This window comes from Bicyclus anynana, chromosome 4 (genome assembly GCF_947172395.1).
Source record: "Bicyclus anynana chromosome 4, ilBicAnyn1.1, whole genome shotgun sequence".
Classification (NCBI taxonomy): Eukaryota; Metazoa; Arthropoda; class Insecta; order Lepidoptera; family Nymphalidae; genus Bicyclus; species Bicyclus anynana.
The window spans coordinates 12,251,300-12,267,940 of record NC_069086.1 but is presented as its reverse complement, the minus strand read 5'-3'; the positions used below and the strand labels follow the sequence as shown (position 1 = coordinate 12,267,940).

The window sequence follows — 16,641 nt, the reverse complement described above, 5'->3', positions numbered from 1 at the left end:
CTACCATATTACCCAAACACACTCTACGCTTACGCTTACTTTCCCTCTAGTGATTGCTCGTAGAGAGCATAATATATTCTTTGCTTTAATGGACCGTTAAAATTAGTAGTAAAAGTTGATGATGACGATATAATTGTTTTTTTTTTATATGTGCTACCCTTTTTATATTTATTAATATTATCTATTATATTTACAGAACCGATATATTGCGGTAGGTAATGGTTTTTTTATTGTGTACCTACACGTGTAGTAAGAAAATCATATTAGCTTCGAAATATTTTTACAACTACAATCTGTCCTCTGGAACCCATTCAATAAACTCCAGACATATTATAGCTTACGTTATAGTCCAGTTATTTTAGGTTTCATCTGGGGAAAAATTCCTAGTGAGCTGAATTTTTGTATACACCTTTATTACGGCGTTATTATGAAGTTGTGAAAAATCGACATCCATATCGTGTCGGCTAAAAAAATTACAGAGGTCAAAAGGTCACGAAAATCAGTTTTCTGCAAATATTTCGCGACCTATTGCTCGGACGTCAATAGAGGTCATTATAAAAATTGTTCCTCATAAAATTGTCTACAAAAAATGTCTCTTATAGATTTTCTGTAAAATTAACGGTTTTCCGATCATAGCGCTGAGAAAGCGACTATATTGTGACGATGCACTCGTTTCCTCACCACCTTCGAGGTAGAATGCAAGGCGCGTTTTTTACATGGTTTCCCCCGTAGGCATAATCCATGATATATAATGAAAGTTTATTTTAATTAACAATTAATATTTTTTTATCAAAATTTTGAAAAATACCGAAAAAAATAAATTTTTGCGAATTTTTTTTTTTTTATTCATTGTCAATATTTTCAGCTTCACTATCGTTATTGGCTACTGACAAAATGTCAAGTGGAGTTATTTCTTGATTTAAATCTACATCTTCATCATTTTCATCATTCGTTGACTCTGCGTTTAAGCATGACTGGCCGTGGCAATGCCCACAAACTTTTGAGCATCTCAATCCAATTTTTTTGCATCCACATTTGCCGCCACAACCTTTTGTACAATTACAAAAGATTGTATTCAGTAGTTCATCGGGTGCTGGTGGTAATAAAGTCATTATTGGATGCAGCATATCATTTTTAACTCCCAACCCCACTGTTCTGGATCGATGTCTCTTCCTAGCCAGGTTTGTATTTGGTAATATGCTCGAAAAATATGCTGTTGAGCTGAAGAAGTAGGTGGTAATGAAGGAAATTTTACAGCTGTACTTTGTCTTGTTAATTTAGCAAAGCTGTAGCTTTTATCTGTAATTATCGATTGAATTTTCTGATTTTGGAGCACCGTATACAGCTAGTAGAAAATGTATTCCAGTATTGACAATGACATCTCGAGAGCAATTTTCTTGTTGGAATATTTCTGTACAATTGTTTAAATCGGGTCTTTTTTCAAACATCTTCATGACTTTCAATTTTCCTTTCCCAAAAAGTGCTGAAGTTGTATCGCATCCGGTCATGGCATGCAGAAACAGAATATTTTTTTTGCAATGTGGATACTTGTTGAGGCTATCAGTATATTTTTGTTTCAGCATTGTTTTTTCCTAGTTTTTTGAAAAAAATTTATGTAGATTGATCAAGTATTTGAGTGCGTGCTATGAGTATACTCAGTCTGACTGGCAGTAGCAGGTATAAAGGGACGGGTCTCGGAACAATGAAATACGAAACATCTGCCTTTGAAGGTCATTAGAATGAGATATAGTACGTCTTACTAAAAACATAAACCCCTATACGATAAATATATCTTTCTGGAAACATCTAAATGTAAAATAAAAGATTTAGAGACATTTACAAACATTACTAAAAAGCAATAGAGTTTACGCCTTGGTGTACGATACCGTATGTGAGTGCATTCTTGCCGCTTTCTCAGCACTATGATCGGAAAACCGTTAATTTTACAGAAAAACTATAAGAGACATTTTTTGTAGACAATTTTATGAGAAACAATTTTTATAATGACCTCTATTGACGTCCGAGCAATAGGTCGCAAAATATTTGCAAAAACTGATTTTCGTGACCTTTTGACCTCTGTAATTTTTTTAGCCGACACGATATCGATGTCGATTTTTCACAACTTCATAATAACGCCGTAATAAAGGTGTATACAAAAATTCAGCTCACTAGGAATTTTTCCCCAGATTGGGGTATAAAATGCCTAAAATGACTGGACTATTAATTAATACGAAAGGAAAATATATTATATACATACATACCAAGTAAACATACCTACATATTAAAATTAGATGTTTTTGTTCTCAATTCGGCGCGTATGTTTTTTTCTAAATGTTTGTTACCTCATAACTTCATCATTTATTAAACAAATTTGAAAATTCTTTTTTGTTTGAAAGAGTATAATACTTAAAGATTGGTCCCATTTAAGTTTCATAAAAATCGGATCAGTAATTTTGTGTAAAAATGAAAATAACGAAATTTCCCGTACTGTGGCGCTTTCGTTCACTATGCTAGGACACTTAAAACAGAAAAATATAATCTTTTTTACAAAAAAAAATCAACAGACTTCAAAATCACAAATAAAAACTAAAAAGCGAAAAATAACATCTACCTATCTACTAATCACTTTGAAGGCGGTGCCAACACAGTGATGCATTAACTCAAGCCGTTTAAATCATACAGTTTTAGGATTTTCAGACAGTTCTTTCCCGTGATTATTTCAGAAAAGGCTCATTAAAAAAAAATTATATAAAATTCGTTGCTTTTAGGTAGTCTGACATGCATTTAATATGTTTTTGCATATCATCGCAAGCAATTGCCTCATTGGTCCCACGGTTCAGCTACCGACATTGTTGTCCAGGATTCGAATCCCGGGTCAGGCCAACAAAGTCAGTCCAGCGCCTGATCTTTTACTGGTCGTGTTGGTCTGCCGTCCCATCGGACTATGAGAGTGCACCTGTTCTTGAACACACACTTGTGCACTATAATACCTCCTACGTACATAGTTAATCTCAATTCGGTCGGAAGCATTATTATGCTTTGGCGTCAGGTGATTTTTAATACTATAACTAATCATTTCAGACAAATTATTAATTATTATTAAACAGGTTTTTGGATTCAGAATTAATTTTATTATTATAAATTATTGTTATTTAAATTATATGAGGTAGTCTCAACTAACAATTATATTATATGCATGTTATAAAAATATCCATTTGTTTTACAAGTAATTATAACTTATTAATTAATTTACGTAGTAATGGCTAATGAATGTGAGTATTCTGGCGGTAAGGTGGTCAAAATTTCTTTTGTAAGTTCTTTGTATGCCTTCTCCATTTGGTTTCGTATGCGTTCTACTAGTTCTGGCACATCCTCCATCGTCAAGCCTTCAGTTTTGACAGGTTCCAAGCATTGGATTACGACATGTCCTGAAAGTGGTAAAAATTGGTATAGCTGTAAAGACGGAATGAAGTTAATAAATAATAACCGGCTAAGTTCGAGTTGGACTCGCGCACGAAGGGTTCCGTACCATTTGTATATAGCGGAAACAGAAATACATTCTAAACCTGTGAAAATTTCAACTGTCTAATTATGCTTTATGAGATACAGTCTGGTGACAGACGGACAGTCAGCGGAGTCGTAGTATTAGGGTTCGTTTTATCCTTTGAGTACGGAGTCCTAAAATAGGAGGTTCTGTGATCGATAATAATTATAATGTATCTATGTCCGATTTTTCGCCAAAAACTACAGCTGCGATTTAATGGGGGTTTTTGTTATTTATTTCGTTTATTTAGATGCATTTCATGGTACCTAGTTTTATAGCTACTTTAAAGGCTGTTATACTTCCCCAGAAACATATTATTAGGTATACTCGTACCTACCTACTAGTGGCGAAGCAAGGAATTTAGATGAAGGTAAGCCGTCCCAAAGAAAATCTCAAAAAAAAAAATATTGCGTGATACAAACTCCGGTTTCACATATATCTAGATATAGTGTGTGTGTCTACCTTCATTTGATTGTGCAGAGCCTTGTGTTTGTGTGTTTTTTTTAGATTGTAGTTGTCTAAATGCTGCAACAGTCGCTGGTGGACCAAATAAATAAATAGTATAATAACCCTAGAAATTGTCATAATTGGCAACTGAGTAGATCAATTTTCTATAAAGCATTCCTAGGTGCATTGTGATGCTTATAACATTAATAATACTTTTAATAATATAGATAATCATGTATCTACATTACAGGATTTACTTATTGTAAGTGCCTACTCCGGTTTTAATTATAGATCTCGGTTGATTGATGCATGTAATAAATTGCGTAGGAAGGTATTACCTAAGTGATAATTCGAATGTAAATTGATGTTAAAGGTTCTGGAGTTATCAATACGGATATATGTGATGTGTGAACTATCCACGTGGATATACAATATACATAATTATTATATTTGCCGGGAAAACTCACTGGATAATACGAAAAATCATGATCTTCAACAGTGTTCTTGAAAGGTTACCATGAAGCTAAGTGATTGGCGTAACAAATTATTTCTCACATTATGTAGGTACAACTTAGGGATGATGACAGTTTTTTAAATTGTATATTTAAGAGTATGCTAATAGTAAAGCAATTTTGTAAAAGTAACAGGGTATCTGCGTTCATTACTTTCGGAGCTACAGGGATTTAAAGGGTCAGATTTGCGGCGCTGCCGCTCTCTGAAAAACGTCCCATGCAAAACGGTATAAATTAATGACGTCGTAGGTGGGGTACATAATGATCGTTAGATTTGTATGGGCGTTCAAATTACTAATATCTTTGTTATTTGTGCGTTTATGTTTATAGTTCATATATTAAAAATGTCACATTTAATGTAAGGAAGCTAAAACTGTATGAATTAGCAACTAATTACGATAAAAGATTTTCAATAGATTTTTTCTCTCTACCACGCGATGGACCCGGCACCTGCACGGTGAATCCATGGAATGCTAAGATATTCGTCTCACTCTCTCTGAAATTTTATAATCTTATTTATTATGCAAATATCCAGACAATCTTTGCTTTTCATGTATAAATTAGTTAACATTGACCTTATTTACCCGAATGTATCATAAAAATCAATATATTCAAACCTAGTCATCATCCCCATTCTCTACGAGTGCGAAGTCTGTTAATTCGCTTTGAGCTCGTAATGCCTAAGCCTTCGTGTTCAACAGTATGTCGGGCAAAATATGCTTTAGATTTGGACGGTTGAGAGTCTAGACTCCTGGTATCCCCGAAAATCATGTTGGTGAACAACAAACAAGTAAGTAGTTGCCTACCTAACCTGGTAGCAGCATGGGCTGACAAACTTTCCAAAAAATGCCAAATCTAATAATATAAAATCATTGACTGTATGACTTGTTTATGACATATCTACCTTTATCGAATACGTATTTCTTTTCATCTATGAAGTAGTAAGGTGAGTACACTAAAGGTATCACAGGCTTCTGCGCAGCCACTGCTATAGCAAACGCTCCTTTCTTGAAAGGTAAAAGTTTCGTACCGCTGTCTTTCTTTCTAGTGCCTTCAGGAAATATCCATATTTTTGCCTGCAACGAAATGTGTGCGTTTGTAAGAATACCTTCGTCATTGAACTTTCTCCATATAAGTAATACAGCTGTGGATAATGACATATCGAGAGTTAAAAGCTTGAGGTGGATTCTTAAAGCATGCACGGTCTGGAGCATGCACCTCCCAACTTTTCAGTTATATGCATTTTAAGAAATTTAACATTACGTGTCTCAAACGGTGAAGGAAAAAAAATGGCGAGGAAACCTGCATAGCTGAGAATTTTTTTAAATTATCTATTGTGTGTGTGAAGTCTGCCAATCCGCATTGGACCAGTGTGGTGAACTATTGACCTAACCCCTCTCATTCTGAGAGGAAACTCGTGAGCCGAAAATGGATTGCCAATGATGATGAGATCCAATTTTAGCAATTAAGCAGAATGTATAGTCAATGACTGGGGATATCTACATTTAATGATCGTACGCAAATACAGGAAGCACAATAAATTGTTGTTGTAAAATTATTATAAGAGCTCCAGCAGACATACAATTGTAAGATGGTTAACTATCGAACTAATAAATTCCGCACTTTTATAAGTTAATTGGAGAACTATTTTTAATTGTACCTACGTAGTCGCATGTTAATCTAGATTCTGAAACAATTGGTGTCCACTTAATAAGTAAGACAATAAAGATTTGCGGGCTATAGCATAAATATGTCACTATACTTATTAGTATACTCTGCGATTTGAACAACTCACCAGGCGGCGACGCCCACGACCAATTGCGCAACGACCAGATTAACCAAAGAAACCATATTATGATCATTGGCCTGAATGGCCAATTGACTGCAGGCTGGGCCGTCACGACTTATAATTGCCCCCAAGCTACGTATAGTTTGCTATTAGTGTTCATGTAGTAATTCAGTGACGTTAACTGCGGGCTTCGGATCGGTCGCGTAATACCAGTCAGTATTACGCGACCGATCGTGGTCGTGGCTGCCAATTTCGCTGCAGCGAAACGGTAGCATCTGCGACTACCGCCAAGACTCGTGGTCGCGTCGTCTAGTGCGTGAGGTCCCTCAATCGACTAACTTGCAATCGCATGTCTGCAGGAGCTTTAAGATATCGCCAAAGATAGGTACTAAGTAGGCTACCTTTTTTTTGACCATAACCTCTGAAGTAAGTTGTAGTGTTTTGTATGCAGCTTTCGCGTTATTTCTGTCAATGAATACAACCCCCGCCAGGTATGCTGCCAGCCCAAATGGCCACACATAAAATATTTCCTTCTTTGCTATGGGCGCCAACTTACCAATGACATCCCAAATAGTAAACATTCCTAAAAATAATTAATATACTTTATGATCACAAATAAAAAGTAATATAAAACACTTCAAAAATAAATATTATATAATAGTATAACAATAATATCACGTTTATTTATAATGTAAACGTGATATAATATTTATTTTTGGCGCCAATCGCCAAGCGCCAAAAAAACTTAAAATTACTCAAAAATAGTTAAAAACAGTTTCTAAATAACAGTATTAAAACCCCACTAAATCCAAACAATTAAAAGATAATATACCTACAGATAATATCTTAATTACTATCTTTAATCTAATTAATCAACGGCTGAATGTTCAAAATCAAGGTTTACGTTGAGGTCATTTATTATCTATAGGTATAAATAAAATACTTAACCGATTTAAATTTTTGTATATTTTCCTATCACTTTTTCTATTTAGTCTATTTTAACGTCGCACTACAGAATTAGGCCTCCCTCCTTAAAGGAGAGGTATTCTTCTCCTAATAATAAATTCCTTTAATAAAAATTACACAAGAGAATAGAGATCGCAATATCAACGTATTTGTATAGAAGTCCCACTTTCTTTTGTATTTATATTTCTCTTTGTGCAATTGTTATAGATAAATAATATTTTAATCTGAGACTAATTACATAAAGATCGCACCCAAATTAACGAACAAAATTGTCTGTGATTTTTAGAGTTTTTGTCAAAGCTTAGTTTAGGTATCCATTCAACTCCACAACATCGAAACATCGAATCTATAGAGACAGTTTTTATAATCGCATTAGATCGTTGATCATGTACTTTGACTGAAGAGTAATGTCTAGCGGGGCAGGTCCTTATGTAATTAGTCTGAGTATTTTAATAGATAAAAAGAAGATTAAATACACATAGATAACACACCTAAGATGTCTAATGATGATTGGTGGTTCGAGACGATAACAGCGCCACGGTCTTCCGATAGAATTTCACCATTTCGTAGTTCCCATTTCAAATTATAGAGTTTGTTTATTGGCATAAAAAGAGACGCTCCAAATCTGAAAAATTTAAATTAAAGTCTGTTTTTTGAAAATAATGATTAAACTGTTTGATTATTATACTCGTAGATATATGCAGTCAATTGATAAAGAAACTGTATAAATAAACTGTACATGGATGATGTATTAGCAATTTTATAGTTATGGATATTGTAACGTACGAATGTATCTATGTATTAAAAAAATATGTGAGTAGTAAGTCTGTCATTCTCAAATGCTGCGTTTGATCACAATATTTGCATTGGATTACATGACGTAAAGTTAAAACATGATTCCATTTTCATCGATAAATTATTGAAAACCACATTGTATATAAAACACTTGACTTGGTCATTGATGTAGCTCAGCGAGTTGCGAATCTGAAGTGGTAATGGACAGGTCACCTAGTTCAAAGAGCCGATGGACGTTAGAGTCCCAAGGTGCAAGGTGTCCCCACTTGGGGGACCGAGGACATCAAATGGGTTGCAGGGAGTTGGATACTAGTAGCTCAAAACTGTTGTGCTTGGAAGTACATTGCAAGAGGCCTGTCCAGCATAGGACGTCCATCGGCTGATAATGATGAATGATGGTATAAAGCACTAAAGTTGACGCTTTAAGCACTTACCTTGCATTCCTAATGTCTTTTGGTCTAAACAAAAAAACGGGCCAAAGGAAAGCCGCGAAGAAACATCCATACAAATAATAGACGATGAAATAAGAATGGAATTTTATTTTATTTGGTTCACTGCTAGTGATTTGTTTTAACAAATATGTAAATAATAATATAGCGACAAAAAAACACACTGTATCCCACATTGTGAATGTTTCAAGGTAAATAATAACAATTTATAACACTACCGATCTACACGCATAACTGGTTGTTTGTATACGCACTGCTTGTGATATCCTATCTGTAGTAAAAACGTTTGGGTTCCATTGGCCTGTTATATTATCAAAAAGGAAATAATCGATACTGCAACAATCTTTGTCATTGATGATTCAACCTACCTTTATCTATATTTTTGCCAACTACTTAATTAAATTGTTAAAGTACCTAGCAGACACCCTTGCATTCCTAAGCTTGTAATTCTGTTATTCATGACAGGAATCATGACTTTTTCCGGGATTAAAAGTAGTATGTGTGTTAATCCAGAGTATGAGCTATGTACATTCCAAATTTCAGCAAAATTTGTTCAGTAACTTGGCGTAAAAGAGTAATATACATCCATAATATATACAATTACTACAATTTTAGCGTTTATAATACTAGCGTGGTGGATAATATCGCCGTTCCCGGAAAATAAAATGGTTATTTAGTGTTATTTCATTACTGGAATCAATAGGTAATAATACATCTGCTCAATTTTTTTCGTAATTTTTCTGCAGTTATTAACGAAGTTACAAAATATTACAATAGTTTTCCAAGTTATAGTCACTGGCAGAAAGGTATGAGAATAAAATGGTAATATAATACATATCACCATGATGTATTCCTACTTCTTAGTACTGTAAGCAGCCATAACAATTATCTTCTGTTGGTCAAAATTTAAGACTTGATTATAATAAGACCAGTTACCATTTTATTCTCGTTCAAAATTTTTCGGTCGCTGCGCGTAATTCATCATCACTTGCACTTACCGTTTTATTCTGTAGGTTTTTTAACCTACAGATAAAAACGGTAAGTGTAGAGTAGGTACAATATTGGATTCCGGTTAGACTGTACGGCGAATAAAGTGGTAATGGACATTACAATATGAAATTGAAAATACAATTGTGATTTATTTTTGGTAACATTTAATTTTTTAATTTATGGCTTTATTATTATATCTAGGCTTTTGTCGTGATAGCCCAGTGGATATGACCTCTGCATCCGATTTAGGGCGTAGGTTAGAATCCGGTCCGTGGCATGCACTTCCAACTTTTCAGATGTGTGCATTTTAAGAAATTAAATATCACGTATCTCAAACTGTGAGGGAAAACATCGTGAGGAAATCTGCACACCAGAGAGTTTTCTTAATTCTCTGCGGTGTGAAGTCTGCCAATCCGCATTGGGCCTGCGTGGTGGATTGGCCTAACCCCTCCCATTCTGAGAGGAGACTCGAGTTCAGCAGTGAGCCGAATATGGGTTGATAATGATGATGATGCATAAAACATAGGCACTGTACCACGGAACCAATCTAAAATATTTATAGATAATCAAATCGATTGAAACTGTGATATTAATTATTTTGTCAACTACGATTTCATACTACTACTAGTAGGTATTGGCCATAACATGAAAAATAAATATGAAATTGTGCTAATTATTAATGCGTGTACACATACGCATAAATCAATTAACACCAGTCAGTTTTGGCGCTAATATAAATAGGTATATTGTGTTCACGTATTATATACCGACTAAGGTCATGTAAACTGTCATTATTAGCCTAGGAGCCATGGCTTATAGACTACAAGCCCTTGAACAAATTAGATGTGAAATGAACCAACATAAATAACGCTTAGAAGGCTGTTACTATATTAGAAAATAACTCTGAACACTATGCCGTCATTTGTGAGCGGTACAGGTGAGTACGCGAGTGAAGAGTAAGGCTTGTGACCCTTATCTTTCGACTCCTGCGCTGGAAATATGTACGGAAAGAAAGAAAGAAAGAAAGAAAGAAAGAAAGAAAGAAAGAAAGAAAGAAAGAAAGAAAATATATTTATTACTACATTATGCCACACATCACAATTATTTAAGAATAATACCCTGCGATATGTGGCATAACCTAGAAAAAGGTCCTAGCTCAGCATATTGCTGTATGCTCCCCATAAACAAAGAACATACAGCGCTGATTTTCAGCTAGGACCCAGTTCTAAGTGCCACCACGAAAACAGGCAACATAAACCTATATTAAAAGCAAACGGCGTTTACGGGTAAAGTATCTGTATATGTGTACAAAAGGAATTGCACAAATGCCGTACAGTAATAACTGATCTATTTTGCTTCTGCAGTTGTCGACGAATTAACATTTGTTCTGATTTCCAGCACCACCATTTTAGTACGGCACTAGGATTTTCGACATTTATTTTTAATCTTTAACACTATAACAAAGCCGTACATTAATAATTAGTAGTAATTCATCATTTGTACCTAAGAAATTCCATTCACTCGCGTACTCACCACTGTACCGCTCAGAAATGACGGCATAGTGCTTAGAGTTATTTTCTGATATTATAGTAACAGCCTTCTAAGCGTTATTCACGTTGGTTCATTTCACAGGTAATTTTTGTCCAAGGGCTTGCAGTCTATTATGAGGGGATTTGGAGCTTGAATGCACCATGCTGCTTCAATGCTGGTAGGCTGGCTTATGATGATAATTTTAGACTCTATGTCCTGAAGACATTTTGATACGCTTTTCATTTTTTGCACAGATAATGAAGTGCGCAAACCAGCGTTTTTTTTGACAAATGCACCAAAATAAGCCAATATTACTAAATAAATAAGTAAATTAATATTTTTGTGTTTCTGATACAGATAAATGGTTGACATTTATTGTCAAAATTATTAAAATTAAAGAATTAAAAGGCTTTTTACTATATTCGCGGGTCGCTAGTAAAATTATAAACGCCCATTACTCCGAATCATTTCACCGCAGCTAGTTGCCTCGACTGGTGACAGAAGGACTGGCTCATTATTTGCGACAAGACCTGGCTTTCCAGCGTGGGAAATGCAGCCAGTATATGATAATAGTAAAGCAAGAACCACAATTAAAAAACTCCTCCTTGCGTCGTATTCCTTATTACTGAGGGTCGTGACTCCTAACCCAAGCTTGTTTCTTGACGACGTCGCACCATGTGTCTCGGCTTTTCGCGACTTGCAGAGCCTCGTGTACTTTGGTGTCGAGAGTGGCGCGGATTTGGTCTGACCAACGCATCGGGCTACGTCCTCGAGGTCTCTTTCCTTCCATTTTGTCAGTGATCAGTGAATCGAGGATCCTCTGAAGACAGGTGGTGGACAGCCTCTTCGAGATGTTAAGTTGTGTTAGCACCGATACATTGGTATATATTGGATGGATTGGATATACCGATATATAGCACGTAGCTGTCCACGGAATATGGAGCATTCTTCTCCAGCACCACATCTCGAAAGCGTCTATGCGATGCCGATCAGCTGACTTGATCGTCCAGGTCTCATTGAAAAACTAGCTCTATTAAATTGCTTTACTATTATCATGTTGCGGGCGACCGCTATTCATTATTTGCTAGCTTCCGCCTGTAAATATTTTAGTGAGGAATTTACGTTGTCTAGTATTATTATACGCTAAACGCTTCCTGATTCATTACGTGTCGGTCACGACAGCTTTGATTGATAAGACTTATCACTGGTAGGTATTATCAAGCCCAAGCGGTGTATTCGATAAAAGACGATTACAATTGCGAGAATTCCTTAAAATTAGAATGTTACGAGTGATTTATGACATCCCAATTATTATTGCAGGCACAGAACAGCCATCGCTAAAAGCTTTACCTCGCTGGTCCAGTGGTTAGGTTATCTGGGTTCGGATAAGGAGGTCCTGGGTCCGATCCTAGGTTTTTTCTACTAAGAAAAGGGAATGCCCATCCCCGCCCTGACCTATATTAACCCTACAATTTACTTTATTTAAAAAAATCATAATACATAGTTCTATTTTAATAATGAAATCTTTACTTTATGGAAAATAAATTTGCTACAACGTTTTACGTCCTCTTTTATTCATTTTTAATTTATTTCCAACGGCAAAGATCGATGACCATACAGCCCGAGTTTTACGATATTTTTTGAACACATAATATGTTTGTTTGATCAAGGAGTTTTTTTGAGAGTTTGTTTGAGGATGAAAATCCACAACCCTTTCGGTTTCTACACGACATCGTACCGGAACGCTAAATTGCTTGGCAGTACGTCTTTGTCGGTAGGGTGGTAACTAGCCACGGCCAAAGCCTCCCACCAGCCAGACCTGGACCAATTAAGAAAACCTCAACCGGCCCAGCTGGGGATCGAACCCAGGACCTCCGTTTTGTAAATCCACCGCGCATACCACTGCGCCACGGATGTCGTCATGTTTTGCTGGGTTCCCACGTTGTATTGACCAGTGGACATTCTCTTTTTCAGTTAAAATTCTCCACACCTAGTTGCTGGTCTTACTCTCCCTCAGCAAGGATATTAAGCAGCCCCGGTCATTATATTTAACATCTGATAATGGTTAAAGAATTTAACATTATCCCTATGCCCGTTAAACCTCATCGGAGCAGCGTGGTGGTGTTTAGCTCCATATCCCCTTTAAGGAGGGAGGCCTGGCCCTAATGTGTATTGGGCCGATTAAAATAGGCTGATAACAATGAGTGATTTATGACATCAGAATTATTATTGTACAGTAGACTGTATACATTTTATCTGTACAGATTACTTGAAATTATCAGTTAAGTACATTTATTTAACAATGATAGATATTTGTTTTTTTGAGTGATAAATAATTTATTAGCTTATGATTGAAGGTTACTTTGGTTGCTAATTGGTACAAATGTAATACTTTGTTCCTTGTTTGCTCGTACATTGAGGTTTTTGCTGGCTCTTTTCAGTAGAACCTAGAGTATGTAATTGACATTGCAAAAGTGCATATATACTGAGCCTATTTAAAATATATGTTGTTATTGTATATGTTATTTGAATACGTTGTGTGAATTATAAGGCCTAGAACTACTTTAACCATCCAGCAATTTACTTACCGGCGAGTATTTTTGAAGACTTATGATTGGTTTGTTTGTTTGTTTTCTTGTTTTTTAAGCTTGTTGGTACAGAAAAAATAATAATACAGCTTCAAATACATTGCTTTGGTACACCAGCGAACATCTTGCTCGTGATGATAAAAAAATTAACCAGATCCGGGTATACGGGGGTATACTTGGGTTCCCTGAGCCGACTTTATATGAGCCGGTAGGCATTCCTCTTTGAATCAAGCGCATAGGTGTTCCTTAAAATCAGAATAAAGAAAAGTACTCAATAAATGATAGTTGATAAGAATAACGTTACCCGATGTCATCCGGGCCTAGCATGTGACCAATGGCATTTGTCGTGAAGAGAAATAGACAATATTGACCAATGGTAGACCAATGGTGGAGTAATCCCAGTCCTATGTCTTTTGTTCCAACGCAATGAGTTTCCACCCCTTGCCCTACGTTGCGGCCTATTGGTTGACATTTGTCTATTTCTCTTCGCGAGATATGTCGTTTGGTTGCGTGGTTATATGGTCACCGTTTTCCTACTAGGTCAACTCCACAAACAGTCCTCCTCGTCCTCCTCCTAGATAGTTAGACGTCCACTGCTGGACTGCCTCAAGCATGGACCTCCAAGCACAACGGTCTCGAGACTTTGAGCCTTCTAATAAGGCCCTGTCAGCGACCAAGTCTCGGATCACAATACTAAAATTAACTGAACTGAAAATTGGCCCAGTGGGTATGAACTTCGTTGATTCCCACAATTGAAAATTACTCGTGTAATATGTTCTGTTTAAATTTTCGATCCTAGCTAATTTGAACCTTATAAATATTTAACAAATGGTAAGTATTTTTAATTACATTGACACCAATAAAATTTTAATAACGACCGATGAAGCCACCCAGAAAATTGTCGATAGCACATGCGTAGGTAATGAAAAACAAACAATCGCAAAAATTAATCTCGCGGGTAAGAGGAAAAATAACGGTTGATTTAAAATAATATCTCATGTACATTTTGTGATAAATGCTGTATTGTTGGTTTTGTTTTTGCATTTGGTATGTAAAGTATGAGACCTCAATAGCTCGATGTGTCGCTTACATGCGACCAACGAGATATACGGTTGGCAGCCCTATGTATAAGGGATGTGATTGTTGATCCAACTTGAGATTTGAAATCTAAGGTTTAGATCAGAGTTCCCCAAACTTTTTTGTGTCGTAGACCCCTTGCCATGTTTTTCCGTGTTGGGTACCCCCTACTAGTAGACCCCCTACTTACCTGATATTGATTTCCTGTAAATTTCTAACTATAGTGAAGTTTAGTGTTAAAAACTTAAAATAAAAGCACATGTTAGTTTATACGTTTATTAATTAAATTTAAATTAAAACTACTCAAAATCAAATTTTGTATCTGGTATGTAAAATATAAGTAACATTAAATAAACATAAAATAAACTATAAACAAAATAATAATAAGCAATAAGTCAATATTTTTAGTGAGAAGGATGTACCTGATGCTTTAATAATAAAGATATAAGATAGTATGATCTAAGTAAATAGGTACGATCAGTGTATGTGTTGAGATCCGCTATCGTGGACCCCCATTTTCATTTCATGGACCCCAAACTTTTTTTTCGCTGACGTTGACCCCTTGCAGGTTGTCGTAGACCCCAAACTTTTTTTTTGCTGACATAAACCCCTTGCAGGTTGTCAAGACCCCTAGGGGTCGATATAGACCACTTTGGGAATCACTGGTTTAGATCATGCTTACCTTATCAGCCGATAGACGTCCACTGCTGGACATAGGTCTCTTGCATGGACCTCCAAGCACAACGCTCTCGAGCTGCATCCAGCAGTTCTCTGCAACCCGCTTGATATCCTCTGTCCACCTAGTGGGAAGTCGACTAACACTGCGCTTTCCGGTGCGGGGTCGCCATTCCAGCACCTTGGGACTTCAACGTCTATCGGCTCTTCGAACTATGTGTCCTGCCCATCATCAAGATCATGCTTAGATTGATTTAATTACATAGGAGGTTTTATAGTACCTAATACTCTTGTTTTCTTTCCAAGAACAAATGTTTGCAATGCGTTAGAAAAGATTAATTAACAAAATATATATTTAGAATTTTATTTTAATCAGCTGTAACGGATTACTTATGCATAATAACTAGATTCATTACATTAGTCTGTCCCAATTTAGAATATCGTCCATTTATGTATTGTTTTAAAACAACTATAACGGAATTTCGTACAGGAAAAACTGTGAAATATGAAAAAAACAACGCTGTCAGCGCTCACGCCAAATGACATCCGGTTTGCCCGCATCCAAGCAAACAAATAAATTCACAATCCTGACATTTCAAACATTTGTGACCTCTGACATTTTTTTTCAGAAGTATTAGCATGAAAATCCGTATATTATATGTATGTACACTGAGAGCCGTGATAGCCCAGTGGATAAGACCTCTGCCTCCAATTCCGGAGGGTGTACGTTCGAATCAGGTCCGGGGCATGCACTTTCAACTTTTTAGCTGTGCGTTTTAAGAAATTAAATACGTGTCTCAAACGGTGAAGGAAAAACATAGTGAGGAAACCTGCATGCCAGAGAATTTTCTTAATTCTGTGCGTGAAGTGTGCCAATCCACATTGGATCATCGTGGTGGACTATTATTGGCCTAACCCCTCTCATTCTAAGAGGAGACCCAAGCTCAGCAGTGAGCCGAATATGGGTTGATAATGATGATCATGACATTGTACACACATATACCTAATTTATGTAAGACCTTATATCTACATTTTTCCTGCACTTCAACACATTCATACGAGTAAGTTAGTTATGAATGACAGCAAGATGTAATTTTCAGTTATTCTTCTGTGTGACGTCACGTCATTCGTATTGATCGTGTAACGTATGTTGAGTTGAAAAGCAAAACTTTAAGAGATAGAAAATACGTTCTCGTTGTTCAGGATTCGAGACAAGGAGAAATAAGTTTTACCTAATCTTTATCTGGCTTCGTCCGGGCTAATCTCTGGAACAGCTAAA

General features: G+C 36.1%; 1 protein-coding gene across 1 annotated transcript; it reads right to left on the bottom strand.

Annotated features, from left to right (window-relative positions):
* Positions 1-1,348: 1,348 nt before the first annotated feature.
* Positions 1,349-8,770, bottom strand: LOC112046599 (1-acyl-sn-glycerol-3-phosphate acyltransferase alpha). The gene is made up of 5 exons (XM_024083292.2): positions 8,488-8,770; positions 7,750-7,883; positions 6,694-6,875; positions 5,408-5,579; positions 1,349-3,428 (listed from the first exon to the last, which is right to left on the bottom strand). The coding sequence occupies exons 1-5, from the start codon at positions 8,676-8,678 to the stop codon at positions 3,250-3,252; spliced, it is 858 nt and encodes a 285-aa protein (XP_023939060.1). The 5' UTR covers positions 8,679-8,770; the 3' UTR covers positions 1,349-3,249.
* Between the last annotated feature and the right edge of the window lie 7,871 nt (positions 8,771-16,641).

Coding starts and splice junctions, on each gene's coding strand:
- LOC112046599 (XM_024083292.2), bottom strand. CDS start 8,678: ATGTGGGATACAGTGTGTTTTTTTGTCGCTATATTATTATTTACATAT. Junction 7,884..8,487: donor AAAGACATTAGGAATGCAAG/GTAAGTGCTTAA, acceptor TAAATTTTTCAG/ATTTGGAGCGTCTCTTTTTA. Junction 5,580..6,693: donor AGGTTATGGTCAAAAAAAAG/GTAGCCTACTTA, acceptor ATTTCGTTGCAG/GCAAAAATATGGATATTTCC.